The following is a 27,122-nucleotide window of genomic DNA, read 5'->3' as shown; positions in this document are numbered from 1 at the left end:
AGTTGTCTTCTCCCATCTCACACAAACATCTAGAACGATGACGTACGATCTGAGATACTGAGATCTTCCATTCTCGAAAGAAATGTAAATGTACAAAATAATTATTTTTCATTCTTCAAATGGGAATTTGATACCACTTCCTAAGCTTCCCAAGCCAAAGAGCTTACCGCTCTACCGCAGAAGTTGTCAAACCCACAAAAAACTTTAGCTTCTGTACAATAACAGATAAACTAAATTGACACATAGAAAAACGGTGTATAAGTTAGTTTTGGAGACGATGAGAAATGTGAATCTGTTATCGAAATCTAAAAAAAAATTTTCATCGATTTTTTGTTTTTAGATTTCTTACACAAAAATACGTACAACCACATATTTTAATTTCACTACATAAAAGGCGGTCTGTGGCAGGATAACGTCTGCCGGGGCCCACTAGTTTCATATAAAACAAAAAAATTAATCATTGTAGGTACCTATCCATAAGAGTAGATACATGTTAATGAATAAAAATTGAAGAAAGATAGAATGATAAAGTTTTTTTTTTTTAAACATTGTTGGGAACTCATGTATTCTTTAAAAAAGCATTTCCCTTTTCAAATATCTAATATTGAACACGGATAGTATAAGGATAAAGTTTTATTTGCCTTTATATCGGTGCTCAACGCAATGTATATTTACGAGCGATGAACCAGAATTGTCGTTGAGCGAATGTGGTTCAAGTTATAGAAACTAATAAGTAATATATAATAAATAAATCAAATAATTTGCAGGGTGCGTTTCGAAATGTATGGCGCCTTTGTGTATGTATCAACTTTAAGATATGTAACTGATTCTAACGAGAATACGTACATGTAAGCAATCAAAACGTTGCATTCAAATGCATATGTCTGGGCGGATGAATAGTTAGTCGTTATGAACATCTAATGCCTCCCTCCATTATTTGAAAGGCAGATGGCAGAATGAATGGAAGGGGATGATTGTGACAAGTAGAAATAACTTCTCATTCAGGGTGTCACGTGGCTCGTCCGCATCAGAAAAACATGGGATTCATTTGTTATACGGATCACTGTTTTTGAAAGTAATTTGTTTTTACAAGGGGGCCGCTGCGGGTGAAATATTACTGTTCTCACACGAAAAAGGGTTTTCAGGATTTCCTTGATGGAGACGAATTTGAATAACGAATCGTATGTTATAATAACGCATGTTTTTGGTAAAAATACTGAGATAACAAGCAGAATTCCAATGAAATTTTACTCTCATTCAACAATATTGACTTTTGACCAGGAAATTGTAATGTTCAAATGCACGGAGAAAAATGAGCATGGCTTATTTATTACGAATTTTCACAAATCTTACTAAAAATTTATCAGGAAGCCTGTTAATTCATTCGTTAAATGCCTTCAATCCCATTTTCACAGAGTTACTAATAATTGAAGAGATTTGTAATAAGTGAGCAATGACATAAATATTTGATATATAACTAACGCGCAATAAAATAACAACATGATGACGTAACTATTTTAAATGGGTGGGAGCCAGTTTAGCCAGGTATTCTGTGTGCCAAATTATTAAAAAAGTGTTCATTACGTATACAGAAATGCCGACTTTTTATAATATTAGCTAGACGCGAGAGGACCTTAGAAAAAACAATTTGCTTCGTGGAATATGTCATCTTTGGGGATGATGTATAAACAAAATTAAGGAGGGAAGTTCAGAAAAGGAAACAGGCATGAGGGATGAGTAAGAACCTTTGGGTCAGTATGTCCAGGAGTGACGGACGTATGGATCCATTTCTCCCAATGCGGTGCAAGGCGACGAGTTGATAGAGTCCTGTTGATGAGGTGAAAACTCTACTTCAACCAATGTCTCAGACGCATACTTTGTCAATACCTAGACAAACCTCACCCAGGCCCACCCGCTAAGGTGCCGAATAGGTGTAGGTTATCCATAAATAATTCGCGGGGCAGCGATACCCATAATCGTCTCCCAAATTAAAACTGGCTGGGTGTAAGTGATACTTACATCATTGTTGCAAAAAACATTGTTGTAGCTAAAAAGGTTTCCATTTTGTGTGAATGCAAGTGGTTTGGTTTTGAACAGTTGCAATACATGCAAACGTTTTAGTCGCGAGTACAAAGAGAAAACCGAACAAAGTTTGAATAAAAGTCATTTCTCTTTCAAAGACAATTTCCAACAATTCTCTCTCTATCCGAGTGCCGGTTTGAAATTTGAAAGCTGACCTTAGGTAGGTATGCATAATTACGGTCACCCTCCGTGGTAAGGGAATAAGCATTTCGCCTCTGGTCACAGATTTATAAAAGTAATTATTAACAATATTCAATGAAAATGAAAATAGAAAAAGACATTGAAAAAAATAGGTTGCGATCGACTGCCAAATACTTTTTTAAAACCGTTAATTTTCTAAAATATTTTTTTTCGATTATTTGGCATCCTTTTGCATAATCGTGAGCAAGGTTCTATCCGAAAACAATTGCAAACATAGATAGGGTCATGTGTTTTTCTAATTCATGGTTTTTGAATTATTAACAATTGCAAACATAAATAGGGTCATGTGTTTTTCTAATGCATGGTATTTGAATCATTAACAATTGCAAACATAAATAGGGTCATGTGTTTTTCTAATTCATGGTATTTGAATCATTAACGATTGCAAACATAAATAGGGTCATGTGTTTTTCTAATTCATGGTATCTGAATCATTAACAATTGCAAACATAAATAGGGTCATGTGTTTTTCTAATTCATGGTATTTGAACATCGTTAACATTCTTATGAATGTGAACATTCCTTTGATGAACATTGAAGAGTAACGTAATTCAAGACCTGCATAAAAGTTTTGAAAATTTTGGTATTTATTTTAAGGGTATCTAGTGATTTCAATAATGTCAATGCTGTAAAAAAAATATACATGTCACTAGTAAGGAGTCATATAGAATACAATTCCACGGTTTGGTCCCCAAATTATGAGGTTCATTCACATGCGATTGAAAGAATCCAAAATAAATTTTTAAGATATATAAATTTTGAAACGGGCATTCCTAGACAATGCCTAAATTACGATAACGCACTTTTTTCATTAAATTTAATAAAATTATCTGATCGTAGAATCATTTCCGATTTAACCTGTTTGTATAAAATAATAAATTCAACGTTTGATACCCCTGATTTATTATAGGAAATGGATCAAATTCAATTATATTACTTTATATTTATTTTTGTGCAAGTGTTTTAAACTGTCTGGGGTATAATTTTGTAAATATTGTTATAAATATATAAATGCCTTAATATGCGTAAAATAAATAAATAAAAAAAGTAAAAATATAGTTGGTAAAATAAAAAATGTAGTCAACATTTTTAAGAAAATTTGGTGGCTAATATGGATGGACGATGGATTAAAAATCATTCAAAAATATAAAACAACGAAAATCCGGACTTCTCGCTTCTGTTAAAGCTAAACGCAGGCTCGAATATAGTATATACTACTACGTGTCATAAAACATTGCCTTCATTATTCTTTTGTGTTGAAATATGATACGATATCATAACGGAGTTCCTCTGTTGGTTCGTTTTATATAAAGAGACTGCTCTAAATTACTTTTATTAGCGTCTCCCAGACAGGCAGAGACAAAGGCAGTAAGGAATTAATTAGACGATGTATTTCACTTAAAATACGTGTTTCGCCAACGAAAAGAACAACACAGGCGAGAAAAGAAAAAGTGGATTGTTTACCGTTTTGGTAATTTGTTTATCGAATTAATCAAAGGGATTAATGGGGTAGTAAAAAAAGGTTTTAAAAGGACAAAGCAAATAAGTCCTAAATGATAATCGCATCATTATTCACTCTTGTTAGGTAGGTACTCGTTGGTTAAGCTCATGTGTGTGTTTTTTTTAATACAAATGTTTATCATGTAAAAAATACGCTTAGATTTCGGCAATTAAACAGACAAACAAAAGCATTAATTATTGGATTATTTTCCATTTTTTTAAGTATTTACCACTATTTGGCAGATTTGTGAAAAGAAATGGTTGCACGGATACCAAACAAGGTTTAAATCAAAAGTGGTGGATAATTTATTTAAATATTTGACGAAGTAGGCATTTTTATGAGAGATAAAAATAATAATAAAAAACAGTGATTAATGTAAACCTACGAAAAATGTATAAAATTCAGTTATTTTACGAAATAATTTATAATTTAGTCCACTCAAGCGATGGGTATTTACAAAATAAATGCCTTAAGTGATGGAGAATTTCGGGCATTCGGTTTTGAATCCGATTCACGCTAGTTACAAAATACATACCTTCGGAAATTAAAATGGATACAAATAAACTGCTTACCGTGGTAAAAGCTAATAAAACTATCCACATTTCATTTTTATCCCATATTTGTTATTTTAATAATTTAGCTGTTTGCGGGAGTTTCGAAATAAATTCGACAAAATTGTTTTCCTACATTTATACAGTCAGCATTCAAAGCCTAGATTGATGAGACCTACATATGGGTAGCCATCGTTTGACTGGTTAAATTCTTTATTATCTCGTTTTGAAATTGAAAATATAATAATTGTGAGATGGTAGATTGTAGGTAAATAGATTCCGCAATATATTTGCAAAATGTTTGCAGTTTTTAATAATAATCTATCCGTAATAACATAATTATGATTGACGTGGTTTAGATATACAGCAACTCATTTGGTTGTTAAGAGATTATGTGCTCAATTCTCGTGCAAAAACTTTACAAATGTAATATTTACATTAATTTTTTATGACTTCAGTTTATGATTGATTCACGATTCGTTGAATTGAATCCAAAATTTTATATTGTAAATACTATTTTGATTTTGACTATTTTTTTATTCGAGAAAACAAACATGACAGTAAAAAACATTAATTGGACAATTCGCCTGCATTCTAACTATTTTTCAAAGATTTTTTCTAAATTTATGGCACAATGTCTGATGAAATCAAATGTTCGAGTCGTTTGAAAGGACGTGTGAGCGCACTGTGTTCACACAAAAGCGCCGGCAAAGGTTATTTGTACGGTGAATAACTTTTGATCAGTTTAATGAGGCCTTTCCGCCATTGAGCCCGTCAATTCAGCAACTTGGAGAGATACGATTACCGTAATGGTAACATTTGCCCCTGAAAGTAGACACTGGGGTAGACTAGGTTAGGAACCAGTGGCGTAAGGGGCCACGAGCGGCGTGGGCAGCCATTCAGAAGCCCGGGACCAAACCCTTTTATAAACGAGCAGTGGTTTTTAAAGATATTTTAATCTACACTGTCATGAGAATATTTTGAATTTTTTTTTTGTTGCTGCAGAACATCTTGCGTGGTTTCAGGGCAAAAAGAATGTTAGTAATATAATGTCTGGTTCTCACACAGGCATCGTGGGTTTATCACGTATGGGAAAATACTCCATCATTACAAAAGAAACATATTACTGTAAAAGGAATGGTGGGACAAATTCAAATATTTTCAGGTTATTTATCACCTAGAAAAGTTTGTTTTTATTCTTAAAAAAAATGGACTATACATTTTTAGGCCTTTATAACCAAACCAAATTATGCTTTTCTTTCTGCGAAGTTGTACCTATAACACTGAAAGAAATGTTTAGATACGATTTACCAAATTTTCAGTAATTATCTACTAAACAGTTTAGTTGCTGTGGTGACTGCCGAACTTTTAGCTACTGTTTGCTAAACAGCAGTTTATTTATGACAGCTTAACGATTCAGATATTATAGCTAAACTAATCGGTTGAGACAGCTTTCTGTGTTTAGTTGTGTTACCTAAACTGTATTTATGACAGCTTAACGATTAAGATATTCTAGCTAAACTAATCGGTTGAGACAGCTTTGTGTTTAGTTGTGTTACCTAAACTGTATTTATGACAGCTTAACGATTCAGATATTCTAGCTAAACTAATCGGTTGAGACAGCTTTGTGTTTAGTTGTGTTACCTAAACTGTATTTATGACAGCTTAACGATTCAGGTATTCTAGCTAAACTAATCGGCTGAGACAGCTTTGTGTTTAGTTGTGTTACCTAAACTGTATTTATGACAGCTTAACGATTCAGGTATTCTAGCTAAACTAATCGGCTGAGACAGCTTTGTGTTTAGTTGTGTTACCTAAACTAAAAATTATATACCTAAACCATTTTGTAGTGTTCGGTTAGAAAAACTGAACTGTTTAGATGTAGTAACCTTATTATTTAGTTAATATTACAAAATGGTTAGGTTGATTAACTAAACTTCGGTTGGAATAGCCCTACCGATATAGGTGTTTTAGCTCTCTACTGCTAGCTAGCTTTAGGTACTGTAGCTTAGCTTTTTGGTTAGATTATCTAAATTAAATAGGAAGTGCAGCTTTGCAGTTTAGCTGAAAACAATACAGGGTGTAAATGTAACCACCATCAACTCGAAGGATTATACCCATAATTCAGAATCATGGGTTAAATACTTTGAGTTGCAGGTAGTTTATTACAACCCTTTTGAGAGATGAAACCTAAATAAATAAATATTATGTTTTGTAAGACTAGAAAGTACTTATTAAAAACCTCATTCATATAAAAGTTATTTTGTTAAGAATCGTCTCTCAAAATATTGTTTCCAGCTACCAGCAAAGCCTCAAAAAAGAAAACACGTTTGATCATACACACATTTATATTATCATTTTTTATTATAATTTTTTTTTAAATATAGTAAAAGATGTTTGTGTCCTGATTTGGCAAATTCTTTTCGGCGCTGCCTGTATGTGTCTAGTAATTTACCTTTAGCAGCAATTTTTTGGGTAGGCCCAAAACACACATATGGGGTGAAATATACAGCTGCGCTTTCTTTATTAAAGACTTTGGTGATTTGAAAAGCAAATTCATAAAATCTCTTGCTTGTAATGGATCTATCTGGATTACCCTGCAATTCCTTACTTATAATAGTACTGCACAGTCTGGCAGAATTGTCCAACAGACCCTTTGACTCAAACTGCATTAAAAGTGCTTGCCGTTCATTGATTGATAGGAGATGATTGCGTAAGTCCTGGAAAACAAAATTAAATTGCATATTGATTACATAACTAATAACCACTTCTATAATCATCATAATATCAGTCACAGGATGGCTATTCTACGCTGCCACTACTAAAATACATATATCGGAATGTATAAAACAATTAACCTAAGTTACTTAGGTATCTGAAACTTACTAAAATTATTTAACTTACATTCGAAATTTGCTCTTCAAAAGCTTCTTGCGTTATTCTTTGTGATTTGTTTTTATTTTCCAACAAGGAAATGTCATTTACAAGGAAGTCATCGTGTTGATAATATATGGGCGTTGTTTGTTTGGAAGTTGAAGGTATATCTTCAATCTGAAACAAAAAGCGGGTATGTACACAAAGGGGAAAGAAAGGGTGAAGGGGTCAAGCTTTGTTTTTATCCCTTTGGAATTGCTTGATCCCCCCGGCAGTCGATTTATTCATTAATTACAGGAATTATTATTTTAAATACTATTATTTTTGTATCAAAATCGCGTCCGGTACAACTATTTCCAAATGGTTAGCCAAAAAAGGCCTAGGTAAACAATATGTCATCATTACTGCTTTTAAAAACTTACACTTATGACAGGTGGATTAATAACATCCTTGAGCGCATTAATGTTTGCTGTAGGCAGTGCCCGGTGCCCTACAGTCGGAATCAATTCTTTAATATCATCTTGAGATATTATCAGGAGTGTTTTCGAGTCTATGGCTTGAGTCTGAAATAAAGAAAAAAAACGACGAGATAATACAAAAAAATTCAAAACAAGAAAATAAAAATTTATTTTTCAAAGGAATGAAAATTATTCATTAAAAAAATGTATATTTATACAACAGCAGATACCGAACACCCTGTATCATGAATCAAGCGGAGATAAAATAGTTTTAATAATGAAATAATTTCATTTATATGAAAATTTCAAATGTAAACATTAACAATGGGTGGTCACCCTGTAGAATTTTAAAAAAAATATCCCTCCCAAAAAAAAAACAACAGAATTCAATGTTCAAAATGTTATGTCCGAATTAATAATTTGCAATACACATTTATTAAAATATAATATATACGATTTCAAAGCTAGTTTGGTTGGATCTAGTTTCTGGCTAGGGTAAAATTGTAACTTAGAAAATACTACAGTTTCAAACAACATTCGTTCAATACAAAATAATACTGGCGGAAACAAACAAAGAAATAAAGGCGCCCTTGAGGTGATTTTGCACAAAAACGGCGCTATACAAGTGATCCAATTATTATTTTTTTTATATACCACTCTCTGTAACTTGTGTCATGACTCCTGACACAATCTTGGTTGTAGCGTCAACACGCACTCTTCAAACTAGGTACATAATAAATACAAATCTTCTAAATCTATTGCGTAGGTACTTGAGTCATGGAATAATGAAGGTGCCAGTTTCTAAATCAATGGATATTATCATAATATATAATATCATAGTTCCATGATCTAAATTCTAAATCAATAAAAAAATGAAAAAAGAAAACTCACCTTTAAATGTTTCTATGTAAGCCTCCAGATTCCAAGAAATTAAATAATCCTCCACGGTTTTGTCTGCCATTATCACTAGGAACTAGGAACAGCGGTTAACATAAATTCAATTCAATTCAAAAATAAATTCGCAACGCGCGCAACGAACGTCAATTCACGTATGGTTCGAACTGTGGCGTTCTGATAACTGCGTCGTAAATGAACACCTGCGCGATAAACAGATCTACCAAAGTTCGGGAGATTTTAACTAAAGTTTTGTTACACTTTGCCTAAGTTTGTGCAAAGCAACTAATTGTTATGTAAAAATACCAAATTTAGATATTCCAACCTCAGTTTTGCTATATGAACAAAACATTTAACCAAACTAGATGTTTAGTTAAATTTAGCTAAATACTTTGGGAAGTAACACATAAACTTAAGTTACTAAAGTGAAATAGGTTTAGTAAATTACTTTAGCTTGATTAACCAAACCGATTATTTTGTTTAGGTAAGTATGCTTTTAGTGTGCTATTATTAAAGTTTAGTAGTAATAGCTCAAGCACATTTTACTAAACAACGACGGTATCTGCACATAAAGTATTTTAGGTAAAGTAGCTGAACTTTAGGCGATGGTTACACAACTTCAATTAGCTTAACACTTTAGCTAACTCATTTTTTTCAGTGAACTCTGCTAATAATTTAACATTATTGAAACAATGCTTACATAACTTGGATTGATGGTTTGACGGAATTTCCCTTGAATTTGAGCAATATTCTGAATGCTTTGTAATGTTGTTCCCCTATACACCAGTTACTAGCCTAATGTAGTTTAATATTTCAGTTCTTGAACTTCAAATTGAAAATTTCAATATCCTTTTTACCTAACACAAATTATCCTAACCTAAATATTTATACTAACCTAAATTAATTATGCTAAATAGTCTTAAAAAATACCGTTTCTTGAATTCTAATTATTTTGCGAATGTATGAGCGTGAAGCTTATATTTTTGTTAAATGATAGAAATGAAAATAAACTTTTCTTACATCTTTCTCTATGTTTATGGCAGTTACCTTTTAAGGGTGGTTTAGACCTTCATTTCAAACTATGAAGAGAGGGGAAGGCAAATTTATGTATTGATTTTATAATTCTTGATGATTTTAGTCGAGTTCAGACTCAGAAGAAATGAGACGTTGAATGGCGGGAAGGTAGTTTTAAATAAGGTATGACAGAATAGATAATATTGTTTTGAGAGGCACAACCAAAAAAACATTTGATCAAAAATTCCCACTTCTAGACCACAGAAAGTACAATCTGAGGAGTGAAGCACGTAAATTTAAAAAAAGAATTATTTTTGTCATCTGCAGTATGTAGTATTTTTATCATCTGCAGTAGGTAGGTAGTATTTTTATCATCCGTAGTAGGTGGTATTTTTATAATTTGCACTAGGTAGTATTTTTTATCATTTGCAGTAGGTAGTATTTTTATCCTCTTCAGTAGGTAGTATTTTTTTCATCTGCAGTAGGTAGTACTATAATCATCAGCAGTAGGTAGTATTGTTATCATCTGCAGTAGGTAGTATTTTTATCATCTGCAGTAGGTAGTATTTTTCAAATCATTTAAATCTGGACTGAAATGCACTGTACAGAATTGAGAAACGTGGACTTTGATCATATTTTTACGATAAACGATGCCTATAATAATTTAGGCGAAATTTATGGCGCAACGGTCGTTACGATTCGCCAGAACTGTTATGATGTGTTAGAATAAATTGTAATAAAAAATATTACGATATAATTTACACGTGTATTCGTGTGAGGGGTCGGGCTCTGTTAAATGCTTGCCTTTGTGCCAGTCAATTTACTTCGACAACACCTATACTAAATATTCTGTTAAAATCCAAAAATATTAGGAATTAGTTATACACGGTGTCCGGAAACTCGTAGTACAATCGGAACTGTAAAATTATTATTTTTTTCAATCTGTAAATTTAGAATTTTTTTCGGCATAAGTTAAAGTGTAGTAACATTGGGATGTGATTCTAAATCAGTGGTTCCCAAACTTTTTCGCCCCGTGGACCACTTGCAAATATATTTTTTCCGTAGACCCCCGCCTGCCGAATATTGAATTTTCCTAAAACTATTAACGTCCCATGTGATAATCATTTCTGTTTTTCGTAAGAAGATTCCCTTCCCTTGCCTGTCCAAAAACCGGGTGGCGGTATAGTTCCTCTGTCTTTACATAGTGCAGACAAAGGCGCCCTTGTGAGGTATTACACAAAATGAAAATGGAGCAGGATAAGCAACGGGAATTTCTTTCTGTAGCTGGCCATACAGAACTGCCCCAGTTCCTTATTAGCGCTTATTCCGGTCAGTTCTTCTTGTCATATGATATTCGATTCTTCAACATTCCACTTCCACAGTCAAAATGTCCTCAAACTTAGTTTTGAAGTCTGTGTGAAGTACATTTAAATGATGAACGTCATTATTACCCTGGACGTTTTTCAAAAACAAGTTGGGAATCTAGGAAAATTCGCGGCTTCCGATGTGCAATGTTTTGCTTCAATATATTTATACTGACGACAAAAGTAACGTATTTTACGAAATATAAAAAAAATATCAAATAAGTAATTTCTCAGTCTATAAGTATTAAGTAAACTGTGTTATTTGTGTTAGGTTGATTGTGTCATCTACGGAACTCCTAAATGTTGACTTAATTTTAACTTTACTTCCGAATTCGGAGGGCATCCCCGCAGCTGACTACCGGAACTACCACAAGGTCCATATCAATGCGTTGCCGAGCCGAGTGAGGACCTCACGCGGCCGTGTAAGCCGCGTGAGGGACGATGGCGTGGGGAGTGATTGGACTGCACGAATGTGCTGCCGGGCCGGTTGTGTTAACATAACAGAAACGGCGGCACATGTCGTGCAGAACTGCCCCAGAACTGACGGAGGTCGGATCAAGAGAGAGGATCACGACGCAATATGCGCCTACCTGCGAGGTGCTCTAAGTGACCGGGGCTGGGAGGTAAAAAGAGAGGCTCGTTTCAAATCCCATGACATAAACCTGCAGCCTGACATTACGGCAAAAAAGGGCGCCGATATGATAATTGTCGATGCGCAGGTTGTGTCAGCATCCCTGGGTCTGGAGCAGGCACACAGGAGAAAGGTTGAGAAGTATAGGGGGGGGGATCAGACGAGAAGTCGCTGCCAGATACCACGGACATCCCGAAAAAGTAGACGTATTAGCAGCGACGATATCTTGGAGAGGTGTTTGGCACTCGAGGAGTGTAAAGAGTCTTTTGGCTCTGGGCATTCCCCGGGGGACAATGAGGGGTATCACGACTCGGGTGCTCAGGGGTTCATTTATGAACTTCAGAGCATTCAATCGTGATAACACTCGCACCTCCACAGTTAGTAGGAGGAACTTACAGAGTGGTATAAGTCGGCGGATCGGAGTAGGCTGAAAACGAGCCCCTTTCAGCAAGCGTGTGCTTGTACGCACTCTATTCATCATAAGTTAAAATCATTAAATTCAAAACTCTACCGCCCCAGAGTAACCTTTTTCTTTTTTCGGACATCAAAATTCAACTTTTAAATTTTTTCGCGAAATTCCCTTTGGACTCAAAATTTAGCTTGAGGTAGATTCAATCAAAATAAATGGGGGTTCGCTCGTATGTACCCCCATTTGAATCTCGTGGACCCCCAAATTTTTTTCTCGCTGACGTAGACCCCCAGCAAGCCGATATCGACCCCTGGGGGTCTATATAGACCACTTTGGGAACCTCTGTTCTAAATGATAGTAATGGCATAAAAATAAATAATTTTGTATAAAATTCTCAAGTTTTAGGACTATTTTTTAGGTAAAAATTATTAATTTCAATCTTATCTCTTGTATTTTGTTGTTGTTTTTTTTTCTCAGTTTTCATGGATAGATTTCACAAATTTAATGAATCTTTTCGTTATTTAATTTTGCCCTTAAACTACAGATATATAGTATGCAGGTAGAAGCTTGTGCAAAAGGAAAAGATGTAATTTCGGAAAAACGTGGTATTTATCTTTTTTAGGTACATACTTTTGAGTATAACTTTAGTTTTCGGGAATGAATGAATGCACATTTTGGAAGCTGAAATTAATCCACTTCCTGACATCCGATCAAGATGAAACTCAGCAGGTTGTATAAACCTTACCGTCGACGACAATGCATTCTATTAACTTTTGGTGGCAATCACACACACTCGCGAAAAAATACGCATTTCTCTGAAATCGGATGACATAACAGCAGTTAATATACGAAATGAATGTCAGTGCTATTAGATCGGCATTTGGCGAGGCTGGTAGAGTTGTCGACTTCACTTCCTGGGTAGTAAGATTCGACCTTCAGTCAAACCAAAAAAGAGGGTTTTAAGAGTTTCAAAAGATATTTTATATTTTACAAATTTAAAGTTTGATTTTTTACCTGTATTGAAATGTATCAACTCCCGAAGTATAAATTAGAGCCTAATATTTGTATATTTATAGCAAAAATCTGGTTGTATGTAAATTGTGAGTTTTGTATTAAAAAAAATCGTGTGGTTTTTTCTAAACTATTGTCAGCTTTCAACATAATATGAATCATATGCTGTGGGGTCTTTAAATGACAGGCAAGACGTCACCCCGTTTTGCTTTTATTTAATTTACATACGAATCTCGGGCGAGACCGGGTAATGAAACCAATAGGTATGTAGGTTTTTTAACGCGACTCTTGCAGATAATGGAGAGCAAAATTTGTGGCATAGATAACTTTATTCGTTATTGATAGGTAGGCACTGATTTTAACATTATTTTAACAACTAATACCAAAATAAACACAATTTTAATGAAACAAATGTTTCGTTAAAAACCACAAATTTCAACGCTATCTTCGACTGGTTTGGATGGAAATGAATTTTGTGGTTTAAAACAAATGGTTGTATTCAATTAATGTTGGTAATAATAACAATCAATAATAAAGTTGCTTTTGGTGAATTTATTAATTATTAGCACATTTTCACATACCTCGCAGTACCATTATGATAGATTCCAATGACGTATCACAGTTGTAAAGGTTTTCTTTGAACTTCTGCATAGTTTTCTCATTCTGTGATAATCTGAAACAAAAGAGAAAACAATAGTTTAAAACTATATTCCTGTGAAAATCAAGCTATATCATAATAACATTCCGCTGCCTTAGTTCTTGTATGTTCAATAGACCATTTAGCAAATTTTGCAGGAGACGTATTTTTTTTGTTTTTACATGCAAAGTCTAAACAATTCTCGATTTTGGTCATTTTGTTTTATACATATGTGTAACAGGAAATGTTTAAAGATCGTTTTTCGAAGATTGAAGCTATAATATGCCCATATTATGACTTTAAAAGTGGACGTTGAACATGGCTTGAAAATGATGAATGATTATTTAGGATATTGAACATGTCGTCTGGAGATTGAACAATTCGGCTCCCATAAGTTTGTATTATTTTTTGTTCAATTAGCCAATTAGTGGTAAATTGTATAAACAGGGTGATTTTCAGATTTCAAACACTTTACTTTTATCTTAGGTAGTAGTCATCTTAAAGTATTACTTTTAAAGATACAAACAGCGTCCTTGAGGTGATTTTTCACAAAAACTGCTCTATATAAATCATCCAAATATTATGTAAGTTTGAAAACAACGTACAAGTACAAAGGTACCTACCGCTAATATACTACTATTGGTTGTCGGTGCATGCGTGATGTAAAATATTCTTAAATCGTTCGTATTACGGCCTCCGTGGTCTAGGGGTACTCTTGGCTAGAGATCCGAAGGTCGCGGGTTCAAACCCCGGTGTGCGTAAGTCAATTTTATTTGATCAATTTGTGTTATTTCACAAATTATTCATTTAAAATAACATATAGTTTATTTGCGGCATGTTGCATGGAGTGTGAAGATACTCTCAGTATCGCCCTGGTGTAAATACCACCATCAGAATTGAAATTGCTTTAGCCGTGTTTGGTGACCAGATCTGAATAGGTACTCACTTACTTAGTTTTTATTGTAGTTCCTACATAAGAATTTATTTATCGTTTTTTAAGTGACTACTTCAAGAGTTCTGCTCTCCCTACGGTGAACGCCCCAAAAAGGGGAACTCGGCTGGGCAACGTTGTGAGATGGGTTAAGAAGGGGGCTGTTTTGAGATTTGTTAATGCGGGCGTTGAAGAAGCCCGACTAAAATGAAGGAAAAAAACGGATACCTTATCTTAGTTCGTTCCACATACGAGCAGACTTGGGTTTGCAATCCAAATCATTACATTACATTCCTCAATCCCGCTGAATTTGAAGAATGTGCGGGATTTACAAACCCTTAAGCCGACTTACATCATGATACCAAAACAATAGTTTTTTTTTGTTTTTATAAATAATTTTTTTTTTTTTTAAATTATATTTTTATTAAAAGAAAGGTGAAAAGTGAACAATGTTTAATTTAATACATTTTTGGTGGTAAAGTCCACAAATGGTTATTTTTAGTGTACGAACATTTTTTTTTATCTATAGAATATTTTAAAAGTAGCAAAAATAGAAATGTTGAATAAAAATAAGTTTTAATGCACTGATATAATTTATTAAGACTCATTTTAGGTAAAAACCCTAAGGGTATTAACAAATAATTGAAAAAATAAATAATAAATGGAGCATTCTGTATATGTGCCTAGCAAATTCAAGAAGTACATGTAAAATATGGTGAAAAAGCCTATAAATAACATAATTTGAAGACTTAACTCTCTATTTGAGCTACTGGTCTAAGGTTTATTGATTCTGGAGTCGGTGAAGTTATTTTCAGTTTAATAACAGTAGTATATTCACTATTAAACGTATTTTTAGTCGAATGTTGCGTAACTCCGGTGACAGTTAGAAAACAACTAAAAACCAACATGACCGCTCATCTTAACTAGCCGACTCCTGATTGGTTGAAATTGGAGATTGAAAATTCAAGCCCTCAACGTTCTACGGAATGTTGAAAAAATTTCTATGAACTTTAAAAAAAATATTATATTCATAACGTTGAGTGTTTGAATGTTCAATATCCGGGAGTTTGAACAAATGAGAACTAAAACGTTGTTCCGTGAGTGGATATTGGCACTCGAAAAATGCTGAAAATGTCATTTAAAAACCAAAAAAATATGTTTTTTTAGCTTCATTAATGCGCAATAGGCTAATGAACATATTGGCATTCATAACTCAGTTTTGCTAAAAAAGGTCTATTGAACATACAAGAACCAAGACAGCGATTCGGTAACTTCATAAACCCCAAAACTATTGAGCAAGATACCAGATACAGGATGTTCGGGGGTAAAGTGCGCTAACTTCCGGAGGTGATTCAACATAATGGTAGAAATATTTTTCCATGAAAAACATTTATTTTCCCATAAACAAATAAAAAAATTTTACCTAAAAACTACCTTAAAACGTTGGAATTTCTAAAACAGTTTGTTTTATTTTAGTTGGACTGTCTTGTAGAACCCCCCCCCCCCAAATTTATCGCACTTTACCACCGGACACCCTTTATATGCTGATTTTGATTTTTGGTTAAGGATAGATTTATTTTTAAGACAGTATCTGTAAATTTAAACACCCTTAAAATGTTTTTTGAAAATAGAGAACTCTCATTTCAACATCGAGGCAAGTAAAAACACTAATTTTGGTCATGTGTCTCTTGTTACTACGGTTTAACGATTTATTAATAAAACTAGGATTTGCGTTGAATTTAAGTTTAAATTTTTAAATCTTAATTATTTTATAAGTAATAAACTTTATTCATTTCATGTGTAATAGATATCTATTTTAAAACTACCATTACACTACATGGCCATTAAAGTATATAACAACCTTCCACGTAGCATTAAACAAATAACCGACATACTTAAATTTAAATCATCACTGAAAACATTTCTTTTAAACAAATGTTAGTGACTCTTTTTATTTATTATTTACATACATTTGTTAACATGTAATTGTTGGGTTATGTAATATAATTTGTATTTGTTGGGTTAGCTGGAAGAAATAGGATGTAACCTATAAGCTTTACCCTTTGTACTCTGTATTTTTGTGCAATAAATATTTTTTTGAATTATAATATTCGATTATAATATTTTATTATTTGAATAATTTCAGACAGATGATAAAGTACCTACTTTTAATAATATATATATTTTAACATTAAATTATTTTTATTGTTTTTTTCAAAATTGGAATTATAACAGCCCGCCATTTTTCACGCCATTATTTACAATTCTTACAAATAAAAAGCAGAAATAAAATTAAAATTCTGTCGCGATCTGCCATTTCGGCACCCCTGTTCTCCAATACGCGATCAATTCCTAGTTATAAAATATTTTGTCATTTAATTATACAGAAAACAATATTTTTCCATAAAATAGGCCCAAATGATATTACATGGAGAAAAATGATTCTGTTAAAAAGGTGATGAAGCATGCCAATTACCTGATAAAAGATGAGTCATTCAGAACATATCGAGAACATGTGTTCTTTACTTAATAAATATCAGTTAAATATTAATATCAGTATTTGTGTGAACATGTGTTCCACCGTCCCAATAAAAAATAGTTTTTTACTGATAATTTGTTAGGAACTCTGTCAATTCATTCGTTGAAGGCCTGCAGTCCCGTTTTTAACAGGAAAATTATTTTACAATTTTTTTTAAAATAAATAATAGTATTTTATATCAGTAAGTTTTCTCCCAGAAAATAAATCAATTAAATTAACGAAAGACAAATATGCTTTTTTTCCTTGCGTGACTGATTTTTAGTCATCTTGATAAATGTTAAAAAATATTATGGCCAATCATTTTTATTCAGCGATTTTTTATTGCCCTAGCCGCTCCCGTGCAGCACTTGACTGTCTTTATATTGTCCCTGAGGCCACCAATGATTCCCCCTCTGGATTCCTACAACGCCCCCGGGGGGCGATATCACCCTCTTTGGGAATCATTGAACTTAACCGACCTCTAGATGTTTTATTTGAACTACGATTTAATATCGACTTAATGAAAAGGTATTTATTCAAGGACGCAATAGAAAGATGAATTGGAGATAATATCTTTGTTCACCAACAACAGTTTATGTGGAAAGTTTCCTTTTGATGTTCGAAATTGTAGGTATTACAAAAAAATGTTACACAAAGATTACACTGTATTTTATTTCATAAATTAAATCTTACTACGGTACGTATACATTTGCGAATCAAAATGCGAACCAAGCCACGAATTACGGGAAAGGAACGAAGCAACTGCATGTGACGTTTCGCGCCTTTCCCATAAGTTGAGGTTCGGTTCGGCAGTTCGGCTCGGGGATGTATACGCAGCATTAGAAAGTTGAAGCTTGGACTTTGCACGGAGATGACGACTTGATGCCAAACATATGGTACAGAGTTAATGCACGCAGAGGACACTGTATCAAAAACATTGCACAATGCATGATTTACAATTGATATTTTATCCTCCATAACTATTAACGATAGTTTTCTTTAAATATTACATAATTAGAATAGATAGCAGTTTGTTAAAGGGCTCTTATTAGCAGTCTACTTTCCTTTTTTAGCTTAGTATCTATACATATATTATTAAATAGCTTTATCATTTCGAATTATAGGCATAAGATAAAAAATAAAAATAAATAATCTGAAAATAAGTAAATAAATAAAAATATTATTACATTAATTAGATCTCTCTATTTTTTTACATGAATTTACGCATTATTGGTATAGTTAATAACTTACTACATATTTGAAAATATTTTCCACTGAATTAAACAGGACTTTACAGGCCAATCCAAAGGCAAGCCCGGACCCTGTTCGGTGTGTGTTTTTCTACCAGTTGACCGCACTTCACGCAACTTATATCCTCATCCGGCCGATCACGAATTCCGTTTGTGATGATATTTTCAGATAATCTCTATCTAAACCACGTGTCCAGTTTGTGAGGTGGTATTCATAAAGCACACACATACACACAACACACACACACACACACACACACACACACACATATACTAACACACACACACATACTAAAACACAAACACACACACACACACAAAGTGTAATTAGTTTTTAAACGAGGAGCGCTCTAGTGTAACAGTGGCCGTGTAACCTTGGCGTTTGATACAGGATAGGTAAATGTTAGGAAAAGAGACAGTTTTTCACTGTCCTGATTACGATGTTCCTCCCTGCCTACCAGAATTCTGCTACCGCTAATTCACAGCGGGAGTGAAAGTTACTTTGGTCAAGCCACACAATCTCAACTAAATGATTACAATTATCCCAACTCTTTCTTCTAATAAATTTAAATTTCAGCAACGTCAACTGGCGGAGATTAGACGTAACACAGTTCAATAAATACCATGTAATTACTTGCATACTGTTTGTTAATACATTATGCAAGGATATTAGAGAGTCTAGAGTAATTTTAATAATTAATGTACTTACTTAGCTTCCTTTATAAAATACAAAATTCTTCTCAAAAAAGTCTTCACGTGTGCGATGAAGGATAAATACATATTTTTTCCTTATAACGCCATTGGAGAAGTGGTGAGCCCCCTCCAATGCCTATCAGAATGCTCCTAAAATTTTTACATTCAACAAAATTGTAATGTATAAATATTATCAGCGGGCGCGTAAGAGGTATTATCCGTGTTTTTTTTTATCACTTTTGCCGTTGAATAAAAAACTGTTTTTAATTCAAAAATGTGTTGTTTTGTGTATGAAATATAATAATTAGGAATCATTCTTGCAAATACAAAAATAATAACCTCAACACGAGTACTAGTTATATAAATATGAATTTTTGAAAAAATATTTGCCAAAAGCCCGTTCGGATGGGTTCACTAAAAGTTAGCCGGGCAGAGAGGTGATAATTGTGTCACGAACTTCATTCGTGCGCGGTTGGATAAGCTTAGCAAGCGTGAAAACTCGCGGTCCGGAAAGTGTTAAAAGAAACTCTCCTGAGCAATAAAAAATTTGATTTCGCGGACTTATAGGTTATACTCTGATTATACATTTATATCTCGAAACATTCTGTAGTTGTTTTATATCACTGAATAAAAGATACAACACACAAGAAATGCCTTCCATATTAATTTTAATAGTAACCTTAAGAACGGGTATCTTCAACGACTCGTTCTTGAGTGAACAATTTTGCCGGCCACCGTATAATATCAAGATCCATGGTCACTAGTTTTCTTCTTAGAAAGATCTTCTTCACAGTACTCCCGACGATGAAAAAGACCCCGAGATAAATTATTTAGTTAATGTGAGAAAAAACAACGTCAATACTGGCTTAAAATAACTTCGTTTTCTCTTAGGCTAGCCTCACATACCATATCGCTATCAAATTTAAATTTCATACTAATGATGAAACATGGTTTTGTGTTTGAAATTTAAGCAATGAACGTTTAGACTGTTGGATTACGAAACACGCCCAATCGAATTTCTTGTGTTCTTATTTATTCTACATATATGTTGTCTGTTCACGTTTCTGAGAAGGATTTCAATGTAATAATTTTTTAGGATTTTTTTATATCATTATTATTATCACCCGAAGTGAATAGTATAGCTATGCGAAAAGTTGTATTTTTTCTATTTGTTTTTAATTTTATGTATTTCTTTATTTTGTTTATTTTTTTGCCATTTAATATGTTGTGTAGGTAAAAAAATACTAAACCAACATTTAACTCAATGGAACTTAATTGGTCTAGAACATATGAATGTTTATTGTTATAATTTTTTACTGTACGACTGTTTGCTTCCTAAATAAAAAGAAATAAATAAATAAATTGGTTTTCACAAAAATTACCTATTCATGTAATTTATTGATGAAAGTATTTATAATATTTTTATATTTATAACTATTCTCAGCAAGTGAGTAAATTTTACGCTTTATATACTATAGACTGCAAAATCAGGCACATAACGGAATTACGAGTACGTAGGCAAGTAAAATTTCGTTTTCCAATAAATCACCCAAATTTTTACGATAATTTACCTAATTTTATTTAAAAAATTGTGTTTGACTGAGGATTGAACCTTCCTCCCCAGGGACTGACTAAAATGAGTGATCACTTAAGCCGAACCAAAATCGGATGGTACCGAGATTTATTTCGTATATTAACTGCTGTAATTTTTTATGATGTCATCCAATTTGCGTGAGTTTCACCAAAATAATGCATAGTCATTAACAACAGAGTCAAGTTTCAGATCGATCGGATATCGGGAAGTGGGTTAATTTCCACGCCCAAGATTCCATTACATTCAATCATTCAATTAAGAAAAAAAAAATCGCAATTCAAACAGATGCATTTAAAAAAACAGGAAAAGTAGTCACCACAAATACAAACGTAATATTTTTATTCCTAGAACATTATTAATTGACACATCAATATGTGACTATTAAAAAACGTTATGAAGGGAATTGCATGAATAAATTCATAGGATTTATTCAATTTTATCATTCCACAACGGCTCAATTCATTTTCCGGGCCAGCGCACACTATAATGTGTGTGGCTTCGTATGCAGTTTTTGATTGCGGAAACAATATTTCATATGCATGCGATTGTCAATTAATTAAAACGTTTGCAGTCAAATTCTCCAAACCGCAAGCCAAGCCGAACGAGAACAGCGGTTTTAAAATAATGAATAATTGATCACTAATAATAAATATATACTCGTTTATAAAAACAGTTTATTTTTAAACAAGTTCTGCTGTGTAATTATTATTACGCGTGACAGCTGTTTCGCCCTCTGAAGGCATTATCAAACTGTGGGTAGCCCACTTACAGACGATAAATTTATATTATTTCTAGGTAGGTATTTTAATTTCATTTACTGATTTCTTAATTGATTTCTAAGTAAAATATCAAAAATTATTAATGGTTATTACCCCAGCAAAGTTTCCCCAATTAGTGTAATGTTTAAATTTGACTGAATGTCTTTATGTTAGTTATTCCCAAACGATGACTCATAGGGTTATTTTAATAGCATAATTAAGTACTTCATAGTGCACTCATATTTGCATTAGGTTTGAAGATATCTAGTAGGGGTGAACGAATTATATTTGTTTGTTCATTAATTAGAATAGCTTTTGGATTATTAGAGTTTTTGTTAATTTCTAACTGCTCTAAAAGATTCAGTTTACGGCCTTTATTTTGTATGTGTAACGGAGTTGGTTTATTATTATCATTAAGTGAGTGATTTTCATCTAGGAGATGTTTGGCAAATTGAGATTGTATTTTATTATTATTTTTAAAAGATCTTATATGTTCTTTAAACCTAGTGTTAAAGGACCGGCCCGTTTGTCCAACATAAACAGCGTTGCATTCGTCACACTGGAGTTTATAAATGCCACTATTTTGTAATTTGAGTACCTTACTTTTTGAGTTTTTAAGAGATGATCCTAAGTTGTTATTTGTGCGGAAGGCAATATCTAAACCACACTTTTTGAGGACTTTGGCAATTTTATTAGATGTCTGTCCGATGAATTCTAAACACCCGAATTTATTATTCGTCTTATTATTAGTCGTTGGGTAAATTAATTTAAGGTTATTTTTGTGTTTGTTATTATTAATTATTTTTTCAATGTCTCTACCCTTGAAGCCATTATTTTTAGCAATAGTTAGGATTGTATTTTTTTCCTTCTCGTATGCTTTCTTGTCAAGTGGGATATTAGTAAGCCTATGTACCATTGAGTGGTAGGCAGATAATTTATGTGACCATGGGTGTAAAGATTTATAATTAATGGTCGTATCTGTAAACGTAGGCTTACGGAAAATTTCAAACGTATGTTTATTATTTTCTCTACCGATAGTTAGGTCTAAAAAATTAATTTTATTATTACACTCTCTTTCAACCGTAAAGCAGATTTTACGGTTGATGGAGTTAGCAAATGTGACAAAAAGATCTAATTGTCTGTTGGTACCTTTCCAACAGACCAAAATGTCCATTATACGGACAACCTAAAATTCACAAGGATAATATCCCCATACGTCCCGTGGTTTCTTTTATAAACGCCCCAACGACAATACTCGCCAAAAAACTTAACTTTCTTTTCAAACAACATACTAAATTCTACCCAAAACATAGCGTTAAAAATTCTCTCGAACTTGTAAATAAAATAAAAAACATTAATCTACCGCACAATTGCCAGTTCATATCTTTAGACGTGGTCAGTCTCTTTAGCAATATCCCTATTCAAGAATGCCTTAAAATCATTGAAGATATTTTAGACGAATCTAATATAAACCCAGTTACTAAAAAAGACTTATTCGATCTATTTAAAATTTGTGTTGAAACTAACTACTTTGAGTTTAATGATAAATTCTATCAACAAAACGACGGATTACCAATGGGATCGCCCCTCAGTCCACTTCTTGCAGAAATATTCATGGATTACATTGAAAAACAAATTTTAAATTCAATCTTTAGCAAACACATAATATACTATGTTCGTTATGTTGACGACATTTTGGTCTGTTGGAAAGGTACCAACAGACAATTAGATCTTTTTGTCACATTTGCTAACTCCATCAACCGTAAAATCTGCTTTACGGTTGAAAGAGAGTGTAATAATAAAATTAATTTTTTAGACCTAACTATCGGTAGAGAAAATAATAAACATACGTTTGAAATTTTCCGTAAGCCTACGTTTACAGATACGACCATTAATTATAAATCTTTACACCCATGGTCACATAAATTATCTGCCTACCACTCAATGGTACATAGGCTTACTAATATCCCACTTGACAAGAAAGCATACGAGAAGGAAAAAAATACAATCCTAACTTTTGCTAAAAATAATGGCTTCAAGGGTAGAGACATTGAAAAAATAATTAATAATAACAAACACAAAAATAACCTTAAATTAATTTACCCAACGACTAATAATAAGACGAATAATAAATTCGGGTGTTTAGAATTCATCGGACAGACATCTAATAAAATTGCCAAAGTCCTCAAAAAGTGTGGTTTAGATATTGCCTTCCGCACAAATAACAACTTAGGATCATCTCTTAAAAACTCAAAAAGTAAGGTACTCAAATTACAAAATAGTGGCATTTATAAACTCCAGTGTGACGAATGCAACGCTGTTTATGTTGGACAAACGGGCCGGTCCTTTAACACTAGGTTTAAAGAACATATAAGATCTTTTAAAAATAATAATAAAATACAATCTCAATTTGCCAAACATCTCCTAGATGAAAATCACTCACTTAATGATAATAATAAACCAACTCCGTTACACATACAAAATAAAGGCCGTAAACTGAATCTTTTAGAGCAGTTAGAAATTAACAAAAACTCTAATAATCCAAAAGCTATTCTAATTAATGAACAAACAAATATAATTCGTTCACCCCTACTAGATATCTTCAAACCTAATGCAAATATGAGTGCACTATGAAGTACTTAATTATGCTATTAAAATAACCCTATGAGTCATCGTTTGGGAATAACTAACATAAAGACATTCAGTCAAATTTAAACATTACACTAATTGGGGAAACTTTGCTGGGGTAATAACCATTAATAATTTTTGATATTTTACTTAGAAATCAATTAAGAAATCAGTAAATGAAATTAAAATACCTACCTAGAAATAATATAAATTTATCGTCTGTAAGTGGGCTACCCACAGTTTGATAATGCCTTCAGAGGGCGAAACAGCTGTCACGCGTAATAATAATTACACAGCAGAACTTGTTTAAAAATAAACTGTTTTTATAAACCCAATAATAATATTATTGTATATATAAAAAATAAAAAAATAAAATGGAGTTCTACAAATTAAACTTAATAACAATAAATATATACTCGTATATATATTAATTTACAAATTGTGTTTAAAATTCCATTTGATTAAAAAGATTTATCATCAAATGTACATGCAACATTGATTAAGGATAAATCAATGTATGTTAAACGTATGGGGGTGGATTTAAAGAATGTTGCTGGTAACAAAACGCCACTATTATACAAAGTACCTACCTACTAAGCTTGACTTAAGTATTTTTGACGTACTCAGCACAATTATTTATTTAAGTTGAGAAGATAAGGAAATGGGATTGAAGAATGTTGGGTCCGTCTATTAAGATCTATTTCCTGTACCTACAGTAAATAAAACACTGCGAAAGCCATTTCTAGCAAGGCAATACTAGAAATTTCTTCAATTCCCTGTAAATTATTTAAGTTTACTTGTACGCATTTTTAAAAAGGTTCCCAAACTAAGGTCCCGCCAGAGGTAGCCATGAAATTCTTTGTTGTTGCTAAATGCTTCAAATGTGGCCCAAGGGTTGTGGCATGTATATGCTAAAAAAGACCACTGTCCGTTGCTCGTTAGTGCACTTACGTCATCATGCGCTTTTGACATCGAACGGAGAGGGAGTCAGATAAGAGCCTCCAGAATCAGTTACAATCCGCAATGGAAAGAGTTACAGTGGGGTTACATAAGGGTACAGAATGAGTTTTTCGAACGTAGTCGTGAAGATCTTGAGGTGACAGATTACAAAACGTTATGAAATTGCTTGTTTCAGAAAATAATAATCATATTTCACCACCCTGTACTTAATATAAAGTCATTGTAAAATTTGTCAAACAAAATAAATACATTAACGGAAATATAACTTTTATTTTCCTCATAATTTATATCCCGTGACAAACGATAGCTTTTTTCACAAAAAAATTATCTAAATACTACCCATCCCAATTTTTGTCGTTGTTTCACTAACCGACGATTGTCAAATTTTTTGTTTTTGTTTTTTGTCCATCTTATACTATATAAAAATCAATTTAAAGATTTAGTCAGTCACCCTTTATATTGCCAGATTCAAAATATCCGTTTGTATGAAACATATTTGTCATAGTAATGTTCGTTCAATATATTTTTGTAATTTTTTATAATTGTTAAACTAAACTAATTAAGACCTCAACAGTAAATTTATAATGTGAAAAAAACAATAAAAATTAAAAATAATAGTGGCTAGCCTGTGTTGAGACAGTCATCGGAAAAGTTAATACAAATACATATGAAAATACCTACACTTAAATTACAATATAATTGTACAATATTTTTGTCAGATCAATAATTTCGAATTTTGGTGAGGGCACTGGTAAAGGCCCTGTTATTACTTTTGATCCAAATTATAATCATCTTTTTGAAATTTGTTTGAGTATCATATTTTTTTAAATTTTCGGAATAGTATTGTACAATCTTGATTCAATTTTTTTAATTTTTTTTTTTAATTATATTTATTCAATTAAAAAATATACAATGTGTGATATACATATATATATATTTCACTAGTAATAAGATAAAAGATATTATGATATGATTAATATTTATTATTTTTCAATGTTCTCCCATAATAAGCAATTGCTTGTGTGTATGGGATGAGGTATTATTTGTTTAGTTTCTTAGATTTTTATTTTATTTTTTAATTTTTTGTTTATGTTTTTCTTTTATTTATTTAGTTTAGGTTTTCAGTAAATTTCTTGAATTGTGTTTTGAATTCTTTGAAACTATCATTTAGTGATCTTATATTTTCTGGCAATTTATTGAAGAAATTTGTTCCTAAGTATTTGTAGTTTTGCTGACCCAAAGTTTTTTTACAAATCGGAATTGGTAACATGTATTTTTGAATGATATTTGCTGTGTTTCTGAATGTTACGAATAATAATATACCTACAATTTCTTTGACCGAAAGTGGTTATGCATTACAGAAATTAGGAGTAAATTTTTGTTATTGTTTATTTTAGTCACAGGCGTTCAGTGAACATTTTGAACATTCATTTATTTATTCATTAAAGGACATCGTCCAAATTACAAAATGATAACACGAATACAGTAAAATGGAAAATACAGGAGTAGACAAAAGTACATGAAATCAAAGACATAAGGCAGATATAATATAATAAAATAAAGCGACAAGTCGAATCAAGTCAAGACTACGCGTGGGTCAGGACCACTATTAATAATATAAAACAGACAATACGAAAATAAGAAACAGACGCACCGGAGTCACAAATATTGTAAGCAAATCAGTTGGTGGTTTTTGTTGTGGACTATAATCAATACTTCACTTGAGGAGATGTGGTTAACAGTTAGAATTCGGAGGCTTACTACAAAAATTGGTGTTTTGAGTTAAGATTGGTTTCGGTAATGCCGTAATCATAATTATTAGTGACACAAAGCATTATCTTGTACATACAGCTGTTTAAAAGATACAGTTGGGCATTTCAGTTTGGCACACAGTTGGGCATATGTGCATTCCAATCTTCATTTGCCTTTATCTCAAAACTTTGTTTTTGTAGAAAGGCCCCTGTGATCCCGAACCCTTGAATTTGAAAGAGATTCCGATTTACCCCTGGTCATTGGTACCTATATGTATTTTTGAAAATCTATATTATTACACTGCGGTGATCACTGCAAAAGCTTCCGTAATAGACTCGAATAAAATGCACTGAGGGAACACTGTACACTGCACCGGTTTTCTTAACAGACTGGTGGTGTATAGTAAACTGT

General features: G+C 32.6%; 1 protein-coding gene and 1 long non-coding RNA gene across 3 annotated transcripts in view; both read right to left on the bottom strand.

Annotated features, from left to right (window-relative positions):
• The window catches only part of LOC149416953 (cell adhesion molecule Dscam2-like), a 63,485-nt gene extending 49,825 nt beyond the window's left edge, over positions 1-13,660 (bottom strand). For both annotated transcript variants that reach the window (XM_089640700.1, XM_089640701.1), the window contains exon 1: positions 13,572-13,660. In XM_089640700.1, the coding sequence (XP_089496826.1) occupies positions 13,572-13,641 (70 nt within the window). In that variant the 5' untranslated portion in view covers positions 13,642-13,660. The remainder of the gene's footprint in view (positions 1-13,571) is intronic.
• On the bottom strand, positions 6,086-9,202 carry LOC149416954 (uncharacterized). Its single transcript, XR_016303394.1, has 4 exons — positions 8,559-9,202; positions 7,632-7,772; positions 7,240-7,386; positions 6,086-7,055 (listed from the first exon to the last, which is right to left on the bottom strand). It is a non-coding gene; the product is annotated as an uncharacterized LOC149416954 (long non-coding RNA).
• Positions 13,661-27,122: the final 13,462 nt, after the last annotated feature.

The sequence above is a fragment of the Hesperophylax consimilis genome, chromosome 16 (genome assembly GCF_061612785.1).
Source record: "Hesperophylax consimilis isolate HC1 chromosome 16, BYU_Hcon_1.0, whole genome shotgun sequence".
Lineage (NCBI taxonomy): Eukaryota > Metazoa > Arthropoda > Insecta > Trichoptera > Limnephilidae > Hesperophylax > Hesperophylax consimilis.
Note: the sequence above shows the minus strand (reverse complement) of the source record. Positions and strands in the feature narration are given on the sequence as shown.